This window comes from Coloeus monedula (genome assembly GCF_965178545.1).
Source record: "Coloeus monedula genome assembly, chromosome: 11".
In the NCBI taxonomy this organism is placed as follows: domain Eukaryota; kingdom Metazoa; phylum Chordata; class Aves; order Passeriformes; family Corvidae; genus Coloeus; species Coloeus monedula.
In genome coordinates, this window is record NC_138791.1 from 624,538 (window position 1) to 640,525 (window position 15,988).

At 46.9% G+C, this 15,988-nt stretch overlaps 1 protein-coding gene across 2 annotated transcripts in view; it reads left to right on the forward strand.

The window, feature by feature from the left end:
• The window catches only part of PHF2 (PHD finger protein 2), a 59,741-nt gene that overhangs the window by 25,578 nt on the left and 18,175 nt on the right, over window positions 1–15,988 (forward strand). For both annotated transcript variants that reach the window (XM_082288606.1, XM_082288607.1), the window contains exons 2-9: window positions 1,045–1,130; window positions 6,984–7,098; window positions 9,432–9,592; window positions 10,096–10,237; window positions 12,607–12,793; window positions 13,364–13,526; window positions 14,797–14,884; window positions 15,445–15,551. In XM_082288606.1, the coding sequence (XP_082144732.1) occupies window positions 1,045–1,130; window positions 6,984–7,098; window positions 9,432–9,592; window positions 10,096–10,237; window positions 12,607–12,793; window positions 13,364–13,526; window positions 14,797–14,884; window positions 15,445–15,551 (1,049 nt within the window). The remainder of the gene's footprint in view (window positions 1–1,044; window positions 1,131–6,983; window positions 7,099–9,431; window positions 9,593–10,095; window positions 10,238–12,606; window positions 12,794–13,363; window positions 13,527–14,796; window positions 14,885–15,444; window positions 15,552–15,988) is intronic.

A 15,988-nucleotide genomic window follows, 5' to 3' on the forward strand; every position in this document is an offset into this window, starting at 1 on the left:
CTGAGGAGCACTGGGAGGTGCTCTCGGCTCACTCAGAGCACTGGGAGCTGTTCCCTGCTCACTGCAGAGCACTGGGGTGGCATTTCAGGTGGTGAAGCAGAGAAACCCCAGGAGAGCTCTTGGCACGGTGCAATCCGGCCTTGCCTGGCTGGTGCTTAAGGTGCCTTTGGTGCCTCTCACGGGTGCTCTTGCCTAGCTAAGCTCCCACGGAGCCAAGGCACACGGGATGGATCTACAGCACCCCACTGAACTCTTCTCTGTGTGGTACCTTGCAGCCTGAGCTGCTCCTGACACAGGCAGCAGGAGCAGAGTCCCCTTTGCTCTTCCTCCGTGGGCAGGAGCAGCACCGTGCTGGGCCTGGATCTTTGGCTGGCTGATTGGCACTTGGACTGTGCAGCAGCTCCTTGTCTTGGGTGCTCCAACACCTTGCTGTGTGTTCTGCTCCTCCCCAGCGCTGTGCTGCTGTGGGATTGTCCGTGGGTGTCCCCAGGGGCTGTGGGTGCTGCTGGTGTGTCCCATCCAAACCCACCTCGGTGGCCTCCCGGCACAGCCCATGCCCTTGGCAGCCAGGAGTGCTGAGCTGGGTGTCTGCTTCACCTCCTCGTCTTCCTACAGTGCAATAGAGGTGGCACCCGTGGAAATTGTGCACGTGGTATCCCCTGCCAAGATCGCTCTGGCACTTCACAGCTGCCCACACATATTTTGTGAAGATGTGTTTTGTTAATCAGGTTTACGTGGGATGGTGCTGGGAGAACTCTGTGTGAGTGCAAAATGGTCTCCTTGGGAAAAAAACATTCTGTGGGACTCTGCCACATTTTCATGGAGTTCCACAGTGGCCTACTAGTTGGCTTCTGGCTGGCAGCTTTTGTAGCAACACCTCAGGGATGTAGGCTACATAAACCCAGTCTGTACCAGCGTACAAGGCCCCCAAACCTGGTTTGGACAGAGCTGCTGCTGGTCAGTGCAGCTGCACAGGGCTTTCATCACTCACTGTGTGCTTGGAGATGGTCGGGCTAATGTCAGATTCACCTTCTTGTGTTCCAGCTGTGTCGGTGTGGAAGAAGAAGAGGCACCAGATATTGACATCTATCATTGTCCAAACTGTGAGAAAACCCATGGAAAGTCGACCTGTAAGTACCCATGTGCAGCCAGTTCCCCACACACAGCAGGGGTGGGGCATTTGGACAGCAGGAGCTTTTTATTTTGGTCATTACAAAAGGCATGCCTAGGTACCATGTGCCATAAATACTGGGATTCAAACCAGAGGGTGAAGAAAGATGTTAGTGGGAGGAAGCTGCGGGTTGGATCCTGGAGCTTTGGCTGCAGCCTTAGGCATGTGTGTGAGCTCAGGCAGGGCACTTACCTGGGCAGCTTCAGCCCCTGGCCCCATAAAAGCAGTGTCCTTCCTTGCAGGAATTGTGCTGACACTCAGTAATGTGGGCTAGAAAAACCCTTTGGAGGCAGCTAAGTGCTAATACAGGGAGTTTTGGAACCTAAATGGTGTTTTCTGACTGCAGATGAGACGAGTAAGAAACAGTTTGTTGTGCTTGGCCTGGATATAGGATTGCAGCGATTTCCATGTCAGTCAAAATTGTAGGATACACTGAGGGTGCCAGTTCTTCAGTTCTTTCACAGGAAAAAGGTTCTCCTGAGCAAAAGTGACAGTTGATCTCAGTGGGAGTTTTGTCTGGGAGGGAATCGTGGGATGTGTTTGCTTTGGTCAGATTAATTCACAAATTCTTTCTATTATACAATGGAGAGAAAAAAAAAGAAAAGAAACCAATCCTTGTGAAAGATGAAATGCTTTGCTTGAAAACCAGTTATTATAAATAAGCAACAGTGCTAGGGAGGATCCTGCTGCTCTGCAACCTCAGGGCATCCTGCAGAGGAAGAGCACCATGCTCATCTGCAGGAGCTGAAGGAATCCTGATGACCTTTTATGTAGTGTGAAATAAGGGGCAACTGGAAGGTGACTCCTGTTGAGTTAAAATTCAGAATTTTTAACCCAAGCAATTATTTCTGTATTGCCTTCATTGTTAAAGTATAAAAAATTTCCAGTGGGAAAGGGGAGGAGTCTGAAGTGTCTGTTTTGTGGGCAAAAAAGGGAATCATTTTTCCACTATGATTTTTTAAATATCAGATGTGAACTGGAAGCCTGAATGACCTGCAGCTGTTCCTGTCTCCCAGAGGGTCCAACTGAGCAGTTGGCAAAATCCCTGCTGTGGGACTGGTTCTGAAAGACTTAACAAAATCAATATGTCCCCAGAAAATGTTCTGGTTTGAAAGAATCAGCCTTTCTCATGTTTTGTTGGAAGATTCTTGGTTACAGAAATAGCCACCAATTCTATTGAAGTGAATGATTTGGGATTGGGAAGGGGGTGACTGCAGACACTCCCAGACTGCTCCTAACCCAGGAGGGAAGCAGCAGCACAGGATCTCCGGCCTCTGAGGGTCTCAATGTATGACATTGAGATGGGTCTGACACTTTTCGTTTCTTTCATTTCGTTTTGAATTATAAATGATGAAAGGCACCTACTTTTCAGTGCAAGGGGGAAAAAACCCAGACAGAAACAGCAAAAGCCTATAATCAGGAATTGAATCTCAATTCTATGAAAACTGGGGTGCGTCATCTTAGAATTCAAGACATGGCAGTTTTGATAAAAAGATTGCAAGTTTAATATACCAGTTATGATGAGGAGAGTTGAATTGACAACAATATTCTGATGCTTTTAAAAAGGTTTCTGTCTATCCAGTTATTTTTATCCAAATAAAAATCCACTGCTCTGTCCCAGAACCTGGCTCATACAGCCCAGCAGAAAGTCAGCTGGAGCACAGTTCCAACAACCTGCCACAGGCAGGGACACCTTCCACTGTCCCAGGCTGCTCCAAGCCCTGTCCAACCTGGCCTGGGACACTTCCACAGCTGCTCTGGGCACCCTGTGCCAGGGCCTCCCCACCCTCCCAGGGAACAATTCCTGCCCAATATCCCATCCAGCCCTGCCCTCTGGCACTGGGAAGCCATTCCCTGTGTCCTGTCCCTCCAGCCCTTGTCCCCAGTCCCTCTCCAGCTCTCCTGGAGCCCCTTTAGGCCCTGCAAGGGGCTCTGAGCTCTCCCTGGAGCCTTCTCCTCCCCAGGTGAGCACCCCCAGCTCTCCCAGCCTGGCTCCAGAGCAGAGGGGCCTCAGCCCTTGGAGCATCTCCATGGCCTCCTCTGGATCACTCCAGTGCCTCCACATCCTTCTGATGTTGCAGCCCCCAGATGTGGAGGCAGCTCTGCAGGTGGGGCCTCAGAAGGTGTCCCTTGACCCTCTTCCCTCTGGGGATGCAGCATGGTGGGAATACAGACCAACATCCCATTCTGTAGGACAGCAAGGACACTTTGTTTTTTCCCTCTGAATACACCACAGACAGTTTAATGATGTACAAGACCAATCATCAAAGAAGTGGAGTGCAAAAATTTTATTCAAGCATAAATTATTGCTGTCCTTACCTTGAGTTTTGGTGACAAGGTCACAAACTGCACAGTAGTTTTCCCCACTAACGTGTAGAATCACGGATCCCGTGGGAAAAGGAGGCTGTTATGCTGCAGCCCCTCCTTGCAGGGTACAGCAGGCCAGGGAAGTTAAAAGATGGATGAAGTGAAGGCGGGAGTGGCTTGGCTCATGAATTCCATCTGCTGGGAATTTGCATGGAGGACATCCTGCTCAGGGCCTGGGTGCTGCTGGGCTGTCTGCAGGGACATCGCTTCCTCTGCTTGTGAGCTGCTCCAGGACCTGTTCAGACCCGTTATCCAGCACTATCAGCTTGGTAATAAAGGAGTAAGAGTTGTTCCAGCGCCAGTAGTGCACTGGTAGGATTTAATTATTGTGAGATTAGCAAAGGGAAACACAGACATCAATTGTCTGTTATGCAACTTGTCTGGATTTAAAAATATACATGTATTTCTGGAGCTCGCCTTCCACCAGATATGTTTTCCAGATGTCAAATTTAAAAATCATTTTCCTCTCCTTACATTTTTCCACATTACCACTGTGGTGAGTAGCTGCTCTCAGAAGATTGCTTCCTGTCACATGCCATTTTAAGCCATTCCTGTTTAATGAAATGTGTAGGGACTCCTCTTTGGCAAAAATCATCCATATTCATCCAACATTTTCTGACATCATTTCAATAAAATGCAAGGGCTTCATTTGGGCAGGCTTGGCTCATTTTCATAACACAATCTGAAATGCTCAGTTTGATTGCTGCCTTGTTTGCAGCAGTGAAAATCAGGAGAAATCCTTTGGAATCAGTGGAGTTACAGAGCTGCAAGTGAACCAAAGGCTGTGGCTGGCTTTAAGGAGTTACAGCCTTTAGTGTGGATCAGTAGAGAGCTCACAGGGTGCTTCTGGGTGTCCCTGCTCTGGTAGAAGCACCCTGGTCATGGTTGGAACGAGATGGGCTTTAAAGTCCCTTCCAACTCAGTCCTTTATGTTGGAAATACTCCAAGGTCACCGAGTCCAGCCTGTGGCTGATCACCAGCTCGTCAGGACCAGAGCACTGAGTGCCACATCCAGTTGTTCTGTGAACACTTCCAGGGATGGGGAGTCCACCACTTCCCTGGGCAGCCCCTTCCCATGCTTGACCACCCTTTCATTCTTCCTGAGCATTCAGGTTGATGATCCCTTCTGCACAAATACATTTGAAATAATATACGTACAATATACCTGTGAGCTATTCATTTTGAGATACCGTTTTCATAAAAATACATTTCCTTTTTCCACTATTGGACTTCCCAGAGGTTAAATTTGGATCAGAAAGATCTGCAGAAAAAGAAATCCGTGATAAATTACAAAAAAGTAGCTTTTCTGGCCAAAGCTGGGATCTGTTGCACATGGGCCTTGAGTCCTCACTGTGGTGTTCGTGGTAAAGATAAAATATAGAAAGCATGGCTGAAAATGGCCAAGGGTCGAGTGTTTGATGTGGTGTAATGGACAACAGCTGCTGTCCAGGAGAGAGCCCCTCCTGGGGAATGCTCTGGCAGCGAGGAATCCAGGCTGCCTCTGCAGGACAGCTGGACTGGGGCTCATGGCAGAGCTGGATGGGGATGTCCCTGGCTGAGCTGGACGGCGAGGCTCATGAGAGAGCTAGATGGGGGTCCATGGTGGAGGGGGATTGAGAGGCTCATGGCAGAGGTGGATGGAGAGGTCCATGGCAGAGGTGGACACCTGCCAGCACCTGGTGCCGACGCAAACAGCTCCCCGGAGGTTTTGGGAGAGTTGCAGTGAATTTGTTAATTCAGCACTGATCTGTTGCCTTTCCTTCCCGACACTCTGTGCTATCTGAAGGGTAATAAAGGAACGTGCTTAGAGGATAAGCTCTTTAATTTTCCTGTGGCAAGTGACACCTCTTTCCCTGGGACTTGCACTCAGAGTGCAAGTGCAATCAGCACACTCGTGGTGTTGATTCAGATGTGCTGAGAGGGGGAGGAGGCGGAGGCTGGAAAGGGAGGGAGAGGAGGAAGGTTTGGCATTCAAGCCAGGCTTGTTTCCTTTGTTACCAGGAGCATTGAATTAATACACTAAGCCTGAGAGTCATTAAGATAAAGAACTAGCAGCTTTAATGAATATCTCCAGCTAGGCTGGAGCCTGCATGGAACTAATAAACCCAACATGCTTTGTGCAAAACCTGGGATGGACTCACTGGGAGACGTCTTTCTTTGAGTTATTCCAGGGTTGTGGTCGGGAAAGCAAAGTTTGCTCTTTCCAAATCTCGTGTATTATAGCTCTGGCCTCCAGATTCCTTTCCTAATGGAAAAGTGCGTGGATCTGTGTGCGTGCAAAGAGTGAGGAGTGGGTGCCATCCCTGAGGAATCTGCTGCCTTCCCTCACTGTTTTGATAAGAGGTCTGGACTTGGGGTGAAATACTGAGTTTCACGATGTAAAACAAGGGTGGAAAATGAAAGTACGATGTGACATATGAAAATTCTATTAACAGAGCCTTTAAAGGATACAAATATGGAAAAACCTGTTTCCTACCAAAGTGAGTTTCTCTGGACATGCTGTGGAAGCAGGAACAGCTGAGGGAGATAGTGCTGACTCAGGGAAAAAGTGGGACCAGTTTTTCTTGCTTTGTGTTATCCAGCTGTCAGAGGCAGGGTAAAACCACACTGAAACCTGACTGACTCACGTGTGCTCATTGCTGCTGGCCCTTTATCCCTGATGGACTGTCCTGTGTGTCCATCCCTCACTGGGAGCGCAGTCAAGGGGCCTCAATCTGTCATCAGCTGCAGGTCTGAGCCACAATAAATTCCCTTCCCTGCAATTCTAGCAACTAACTCCTTTTCCTTTTCCTTTTCCTTTTCCTTTTCCTTTTCCTTTTCCTTTTCCTTTTCCTTTTCCTTTTCCTTTTCCTTTTCCTTTTCCTTTTCCTTTCCCTTTCCCTTTTCCTTTTTCCTCTTCCTCTCCCTCTCCCTATCCCTATCCCTCTCCCTCTCCCTCTTCCTTTCCTCTTCCCCTCCCCTCCCCTTCCCTTCCCTGTCCATGCTGTGTGCAGGGCACAGCTAAAATCCCATCAAACAATGGTCAAATCTGGTGCTGCTGGACAGAGCTTTAGGCTGAGGCAATTCCTGACAAATGCACTCACACAGATCCATTCTGCAGGCTGTGCCACGGGGCTTCCTGGGAGTTTCCTGCCGAGGATGAGGGTCAGTGTGGCGAGCCCAAGGTGTCCAGAGCCGGTGTTTGTGTGAGGCTGTGCAGCTCAGCAATTACCCAACTGCTGCCCTCGTGCTCCCAAACGTTCACTGCTCACTCTGTAATGCATCTTCAGCTGCACCACAATTGTCTAATGGGGCATTGAGAGCAATATTAAAACCTGCAGGGCACCATTGGGGAGGTTCCCTCCACTCTGCTCATGTGAGAAATTAAGGGAAGATTTGTCCTTCCTGCCAATGTCTCAATAATTGTCTTCAACTTAACATAGCTGTCCAATTCATTCATTTTCAGTGAAAAAGAAAAGAAATTGGCACAAGCATGATACCGGCCAGACAACAGAGGTCAAGCCTGTACAGAACGGGAGCCAGGTGTTTATAAAAGAGCTTCGAAGTCGGACGTTTCCCAGGTGGGTTTGTGGTGTGGACGGGGTGCAGGGTCCTGTGAGGCTGGGGATGGGCTGTGCTGGAGGCACTGCACAGTACTGATGATTAAATCAGTGCTGTCTGGTTGCAGATGTCCCAGGTTCTCCCCTTTTTTGCATTTGTGCAGCTGTATTCGGATCGCTCAGCTGAGCCCAGTTCCAGTGGATTTCCACAGATGCTAGGATTTGGGAAGACAAGAATCATGGAATCATGGAATGGCCTGGGTGGGAAGGGACTTTAAGGCCCATCTCATACCACCCCTGCCATGGCAGGGACACCTCCCACTGTCCCAGGCTGCTCCCAGCCCCAATGTCCAGCCTGGCCTTGGGCACTGCCAGGGATCCAGGGGCAGCCCCAGCTGCTCTGGGCACCCTGTGCCAGGGCCTGCCCACCCTCACAGGGATTCCAAACATTGGATTCCAAACATCCAATCTAAATCTTTCCCAGTTTAAAACTCTTCTCCCTTGTCCTACCACTATCTGCCTCTGTAGAAAGTCACTCTTGCTGTTTTTTATAAGCCCCCTTTAGGCACTGAAAGTGGTTCTAAGATTTCCCCAGAGCCTTCTCTTCTCCAGGCTGATACAGAGTGTGTTTGGCTCCTAGAACATCCACTTTTACAAGAAACTAACCCACTTATTGCATAGAATTCTCCAATTCTCAAAATTCTAATGACTTTGCTGAAGTCTGTCCCCATCTTGGACAGAACAACGACATGCTCAGTTGCTGGGTGACAAAGGCTCTCTCACTGGGGTAATGAATGGTGCTAATTGTTAGGTGACATGTCCCACATGTTATTAGGCTGCTCCACAGCCATTTGCGAGAGCGATCATTTTCTTTTGGCTCTTTAATGTAGGCTGTAGCCAAATAAATCCTTAATTATTAATAACTAATTATTTTAGAAGAATCCTTGGGGAGTGGCAAAGTAAACACTTTGGCAAAGTAGAACTTTTTCCTTTTTATGGAGAATTTAATTTCACATTTAATTTAAGACACTAGTCTTAGGCTTAAGGTAAAAACTGACAATAATTCTGGAAGGTGTTTTGCAGCTTTTACAGATGTGTTTTGCTGAGCTCAGAATCCAGCATTTTTACTCACCTGGCTATTTTTATTGGGGCCTGCAAGGTTTTATATCTTTGCTGGTTATATATATATATATATTTTTTTTTTTTTTTGTACTTTGTAATTTGACAGGTTGCACAGCTCATTTTAAAAAAGATTTATAGCCCAGGCAGACTGATTTCAGTAACCTCAGGTGGCCTCTGAGACTGCAGTCACACATACAGGATCTCTGAGTCACTCCAAAATTGTTATAAATAATACAGCCCCCTGTTTTTTCTCTTTGTTTCTCATTACTGTGTGCATAAGAAAACCCTGCTGCCAAACGAAATCTCCTGAGACAGAAGGGTTTGTAGCACAAAGATATGCCTGCAAGATCTGGGCCTCGGACACGAAGTCTTGTGGAGAAATTTTGTCCTCCAAAGCAAACGAATGAGATGTGCAGATGTGGCAGGCCAGGCCTGGGCACTCATCACCCAGAGGGTGCTGGGGGGAAAGGGGCCTTGGACCAGGAGCACCATTGCTGGCTCCCAGCACAGGGCAGTGAATGACAACCCCCAGTGAGGGCTTGGGAGGGTCTCAGGTCCAAAGGAACACTAGAGAGAGCAAAGAGGCAAAAAATATAATTTGTGTTGTTCTGCTCTAAAATGTTTAATACCAAAATAGCACCAGAATGGCAAGAGTGGCAGTGATGACAATTAAATTGATTCTTCTTTGTGAGGGTGGGGAGGCCCTGGCACAGGGTGCCCAGAGCAGCTGTGGCTGCCCCTGGATGCCTGGCAGTGCCCAAGGCCAGGCTGGAGCAGCCTGGGAGAGTGGAAGGTGTCCCTGCCAACTCAAAATGATCTGCAGAATATTTCCTGAGCACGTTATTCGACTGCTTTAAAATTTGCAGAGCATTCCTAGGGCTGTTTATTTGAGATTGGGTAATGGTTTTAATCTTACCTTCTTTAGACTGAAACGTTTAACACTAATTCCTTTAGCATTGATCACTGGTAGCTTGACTGATCCTACGGCTGAGGAGAACGGTCTTTTACTGTAAGACGTTATTTTAAGACTTCCCAGTAGTTGGAGCATGAGGCTTGAGTGATTGATGTTGCATGATTCTATTGTGCCCTTCATGCTTTGGAATAGATGGGGTTCTGGCTTATGTACCTAATTTGCATACAATTCCTTTTTCATAGTGCCCTCCTTTCAGCAGTGAAGCGCAGGGCATTCCAAACGCAGCCCCTCACCATTGAATCTGTGTTTGTTTTTGCAGTGCTGAAGACATAGTGGTGAAAGTGCCAGGCAGCCAGCTGACAGCAGAGTACCTGGAGGAGAAGGGCTTTGCAGAGCCCATCCTGGTGCCCAAGAAGGACGGGCTGGGCCTGGCTGTGCCTGCCCCCACCTTCTACGTCAGCGATGTTGAAAACTACGTTGGTGGGTACTGGTGTTGGACTGCTCGGAGCTCAGCTGCTGTTTAGAAATAATCAGTTGTATAGAAAATTGTAAAATATATTGTAAAATATTGTCTGTGCCGTGAGCTGTGCTGGTTTTGGTGTTTGTTATGTAGTGGGAGCTTGTAGTTAGAAATTGAGTCATTCTTGTTGTGTGTAGCAGGGTGGCAGTGTGGCTGAGCCAGCCTGCACTGCTCTCCACAGCTCTGCACGAGAGGTAACAGCCAAAGTATGCCAAGGAATGGTTTTCCCAGGGAGATGACTGCAAAAGCACCATTTGATGGGTATTTGTGTACACACACATCTTTCATGGGTGTGTGTCTATGTGGGTACACACACAAGCAACAGGGAGGGTCCAAGGGCTGAAAAGGTCAGAAAATCAGAAGATTGAGGTGTTTCTGGACAGGTTACCTCACCCCCAAGCATAGAAAAAGGGGCAAGGCAGGCTGTCCATCAACCTTTCCTCTTCACTGAATTCATGTGCAGGGCCAGAGCGCAGTGTGGATGTCACTGATGTCACCAAGCAGAAGGATTGCAAGATGAAGCTCAAGGAGTTTGTGGATTACTACTACAGCACAAACAGGAAAAGGGTCTTAAACGTCACAAACCTGGAGTTCTCTGACACCAGGTAAGGGTCCAGCCTGCTGCATGGAAATTACTACAGATTTATTTTGATTTATAATTTCTATTTAATTTATTAATTTGTATATAACATTTATCTATGCAATAATATAGCTGTACACTATACTATGGGTTTACTTTTGAATTATATTACTCTTACTTACATAGAATTATATATAAATCACAATTTTAAATTACTGAACCCCACATTGTATCTGGGATACATGGCTGGGTTCAGCCTCTGCCTTCCCCAGTGCTTTTCCTCTTTAGGGAACATTGTTTAACCATGGGGTAGCAGCTTCTGGTTGCTCTGACTTTAGGTGTAAGGTAACATGTCACTGGGTGTCCTTTGAGGAGAATAACTCTGGAATTCAGTTGTAATTCTGTAATCCTACAGCATGTGTTGTAGTTCTGGTTTCAGTGCTTTTGCCAGGTAACCTGTGATCTGCCTGGCAGCAGCTCAGGGTCAGGGTGATGCTGACTTCCCAATGGCAGGCTGGGGGTGATGGTGCAGATCAGAGGGATTGGATATTAGGAAGAAATTCCTCTCTGTGAGGGTGGGGAGGCCCTGGCACAGGGTGCCCAGAGCAGCTGGGGCTGCCCCTGGATCCCTGGCAGTGTCCAAGGCCAGGCTGGACATTGGGGCTGGGAGCAGCCTGGGACAGTGGGAGGTGTCCCTGCCCATGGACTAGATGGGAATGAGGTGATCTTTAGGGTCCCTTGCATCCCAAACCATCCTGTGAGTCCTTGATTAGCTGATGTCAGTGCTGAGGGCACTGCCTGGTGCTCTCTGTAGCTGTGCTGCCGTAACTGAGCCGTGCTTTCCTTGCAGCAGTGGGCAGGGGCACGTATGAGATACGGATCATCAAAACTGTTCAGGTCATTTTCACAGGCCCTGTAGTCCTCTGGGGTAGCTGAGGCTTCCAGAAGGGAATCCAGAAGGGATCCTTTTGCATATGAACATGCTACACAGGCAATAATGAATGTCAGCAGAAAAACAAAGAATGGTTGTTTTGGGGAACATTCTGCTTCAGCATGAAGGCTTAAAAACGAAGGCTGGTGGATAATGACAAGCTCATTTTCCCAGGCATTCCCCTGATCCCTGTAGCTGGGATTTAGTGGTGCACACCCACTGCTGCAGAGAGCAGCTCTACCCACTGCAGGTTTGAGACCACCGGGATCCTCGGCAGAGATTTTTTCAGCTTTCTGCCATTATCCCCAAATAATGAGATGTCTTTTCTCCTGAAGGACTGCTGGAGCTGTCGTTCATACACTGCTAATCTAGACATTAATAGCAAATATTTTATTTCTTAGCATAGACAGTGACAGTTTAATTGAATGCACAGCTCCATCTTCCGTGCCATGGAAATGGAGCTGTTGTCATCAGGGCTTGACACTGAGCACAGATGACATGTGGGAGCATTTAGGATCAGTTTGAAGTGCAGATACTCTTACTGATGTGGTATTTCAGAGTGTCTAGCAGTGAATCTTCACCTCCTGCACTTTCAGCCCAAATTTTGGACTATTTGAATCTAAAATTCAGCACATTCTGGGATGAAACACTTAATACCTGGTTGTCATGCCACTGCATTGTCTTAGCTGTGACTATAGTATATGTTATATATTTGATAAAAACATAACATATGAATGATATAAATAAATAAATAGGAACATATGTTCGACGTGAATGAAGATAACAATTTGTATAAATTTAGATACATATACAGTAAGAGTATGTGCTTAATGTAAATAAATAGATTCATTCATATGAATTATAGAAATATATATAATATATCTTGAATTTTAAATATATTCACATTATCAACCCAAATTAGACTTTTTCCTTCTTCTGAGTTTTTAATATTATTTGGTCAATCTAAATAAGATCTCTGATTTTCAGCATCAGATCAAGACTTATTTATCCATAAGCATTAATGTTATTGTTATTTGGTTTATTAATATTAAGCTTAAATTGCTAATTTTTAAGGTTTATCAGATGATTTCTGTCAAAGGGCACACATTTCACTTTCTCTTCTGAAGGGGGCTGGAAAGGTGACTGTGGTAACAGGAGTGCTGGTACCTGAACCTGCGCAGCAAGAGGCAGGGGCTGGAAAACTACAAACAGCAAATATTTGATCATAGATGATACTGCTGAGAGAAGGCAAAGGATTGCTGTTAAGTCATCACACTTAAAAACCCTTAAATCTGTCTGTAAAGAGTTTTTCCCAATTTTGTGAATGAAGAGCAGTTCCACTGCCACGAGAGGAGCTGCTCCGGTTTGCCATGCGAGCTTTAGTCACACCCTCCTCTTGCCGTACCGGGGTCCTTGTGCTCCATTTTAAAAGCTGCCTGTGTGTTCTCCATTCTCTCTGTAAGGATGTCCAGCTTTGTAGAGCCTCCTGATATCGTTAAGAAACTGTCCTGGGTGGAAAATTATTGGCCTGATGATGCTCTGCTGGCTAAGCCCAAAGTGACCAAGTACTGCCTGATCTGTGTGAAGGACAGCTACACTGACTTCCACATAGACTCTGGGGGGGCTTCTGCCTGGTACCACGTGCTGAAGGTGAGGGAGTCTGCCTTTTGGGTGTATCTAGTACCAAACTCAGTTTTACACACAAAGACCATCATAAAATTCTCTCCAAAATTCAGCTCTCAGGTTTTTTGGTCATTGTCCTGTTGTATCTGAGCCTTAACTGCTCTTGTGGGTGCACTCCCAGCAGTGCCAGGGTCTCCTGAGTGAGGAAGCACTTGGAGCATGGAAGTCCTCTGTGTATATATAGAGAGAAAATTCTCTCTATTAGGATTTTAATATTTGTTTAGTGCCTTCTGCACATACATCACCCCAGGCCTTAAAGACACCACGTCCTGTGTTTGCAGTGTGATGGAGCCTGGCACCATAAAGCTTTTTCACCATCACTCCCACAAATCTGAGCAGATGTGGTCAGCTGTGATTTAATTATTTCAGCCCTTCTGTACAAAGCTGACTAATTAATTTTATTTAAATACTTCCCAAATACACAATGTTACATGTATACTTAGATAAATATTTGTATGTCTGTGTCTCTATGTGTGTGTGCCAGTGCAGTGTTGTTTGGTCTGGCTGCTCGTTGCTAATTTTATATTTCTAATTCAGGGAGAAAAGATCTTTTATCTCATCAAACCAGCCTCTGCAAATATTTCTCTGTATGAACGCTGGCAGTCAGCAGCAAATCACAGTGAGATGTTTTTTGCAGACCAAGTAGATAAATGCTACAAATGCACCGTTAAACAAGGCCAGACACTCTTCATCCCATCAGGTGAGCAGGCTGGGGCAGGAGGCTTTCCTCATCCTTTAGAGTAGCACATCCAAAATGCCAGAGGGCTGGGATTTGACAACTTTCTCTGACAAAGTACGAAGTCTAATTCTCAGTAGAGGTTTTATTTCATGTGCTTACAAACAAAACAAAACAAACCATAACTTTTACTGCTTTCTATTAGTATTTTAGCAGCCTTTTAAAATTAAAACAAATAGGTAGAGTGTTCCACTCAGGGTCTAGCTGGGTTGTTGTAACTCATGAGTTCTCTTTCCATATCCACCAAGACATTGGTGCTTTCTGACATCTAACAGACAGTTTACATCGAATGAATTTGCATTCGGACCATGGCACCCCCAAATCCTTGTCACAGACAATAATCCCCTGTGACACTCAGGAACTACAGGTGCCTGCACGAGTGTGAACATGCGTTTATTGTTGCACATGGAGCCAAAGACCTTCGTGTCACAGATTTTTACGGGTTAGTTGATAGACTCAGGCTTTCACTGGATATTGGGGATGGTGCATTTTGTTTTTCTTGGTTCCTGGGAGGATCTCCACGAGGACAGGAGGTAATCAGAAAATAGTGGAGGGCTTGAAATGAACACAGTTCTGCTCCAGCTCGTCTCCCTCACCTTCCTCTCACCATAGACAATAATTTCCTCATTTGCATTGCTGTTTCCAGCCCTCCCTGTTACCTGTCGAAACTGGGACAGGGACTTTCTGTCCCTCTGTGTGCATTTAAATGAAGCAGAGCCCTCCTGAGCCTTCATCTGAGTGCAGGCAGTGACAGCAACCAGTGCTCAGGAGCACTGGTAGTGACCCACAGTGTGTGAATAGATTCTTGCACCAAACGTTTACACACTTGAATTTTACCTTGAGTGTAAGAAGTGGAAAGTAGGTGTTTCTTTTATGACCATCTGTGGAGCAGATGGTGGAACAAACACAGAGCAATTTATAGAGAGTCACTAACTTGAGTAGATTTTTGTATGAAAATACGTGTTTGGAAAACACCTGATTCTGACACTGTGATAAAGCACATGTCAGGAGCTGTTACAGGGTTTTGTGGAGACAGGAAAGCAGATGCCATTATGTAGCAAAACAAGGAAGGGACCAGAGGCAGCTTTCTTCAAAGTGTGTGTGGTTCTGGGGCTGGGCTGTGCAGGTACCTCGGGAGTAAGGTGCTCAGTGAAGTACAGACATCATGTTGGGATTAAAATCTGCGCTACTGGCCTTCGAGATTTTGTCTTGAGGAGTCTTCTCTCTCTTTTAGGTTGGATTTATGCAACTCTAACACCAGTAGACTGCCTGGCCTTTGCAGGACATTTTCTACACAGTCTAAGCGTGGAAATGCAGATGAGGTAATCTGCCTTTAAAATCTGAAGTTGTGTAGAGGCTCAGTTTTTAATAAATCAGCAATAATGAATCATTGACAGTAACTTTGGTGTAGCTCTTGGGCAGTTTTGGATGGTGCACCCACCTTTGTCCCCTCTGGCTGTGTTCCCTCGTGCTAATCCCTCCTGAGCTGTCCTTACACCTGTTGCACAATGCACGGGAGGATACCTGAGGTGCCTGGCTTGATGTGGCCACATACTGAGGGAAGAACTGTTGCAAACTGCCTGGAGTTTTACCCTGGCACCTGCCATTCATTGCTGGATAATCCCCAACCTGCTCGGCTGGGCTCTCTGCCCAGTGTCAGACAATACAAGCAGTTCTTTACTGACTCTGGGCAAATAATGCAATAAAACCATCATACATCTGTATCTCAGTATTTCACTAGTGCTGTCATGTTTTGCTTTTGGCCTGACGCCAGCCTGTGTGGCAGCAGGACACAGAGGGGACGCACTGCAAAGTGACCCTGGGACTTCTGGGACACACTCGTGCTCTGCAATGCTCAGGTTCCTGTGGCTTTGTCTTGCAGGGCATATGAAGTAGAAAGGCGATTGAAAATTGTCAGCCTGACCCAGTTTCCAAACTTTGAAACGGCGTGTTGGTATATGGGGAAGCATCTATTAGAGAAATTCAAAGGTAAAACTGCATTTCCTTGCCTGCCTTGATGGCTCAGCTTTGGGGTCTGAGGACAGTTACCCTGAGTTTATGCTGATGTCCACACAAAGGGTGAACAGGTGGCCCAAACTGGTCTTGTTAGTGTTTGAAAACTGCTCTGAGCATACCAGCAGAACATGCTGCTCTGGCCCAGCTCACCCTGAACCTCCTGCCATCGCGCTCTGGGGGGGACTTGAGCTGTCCCTCTTTCCTGTGCCTAAGGGAAGCTTTAAACTGCTTTACCAAATGATGCTGGAAGTTCACTTCAGATTCGAGCTGCCTGTCAGTCTGGATTCACCCCCAGTTTCAGCCGGATGAGCCGTGGGCTCTGTCAGCCCGAGGCACAGAGCAGCCCTCCCCTCTCCCGGCACCCCACGGGTCCCGGCTGGAGTACGAGGGCAGCTCTCGTGTGCAGGGGC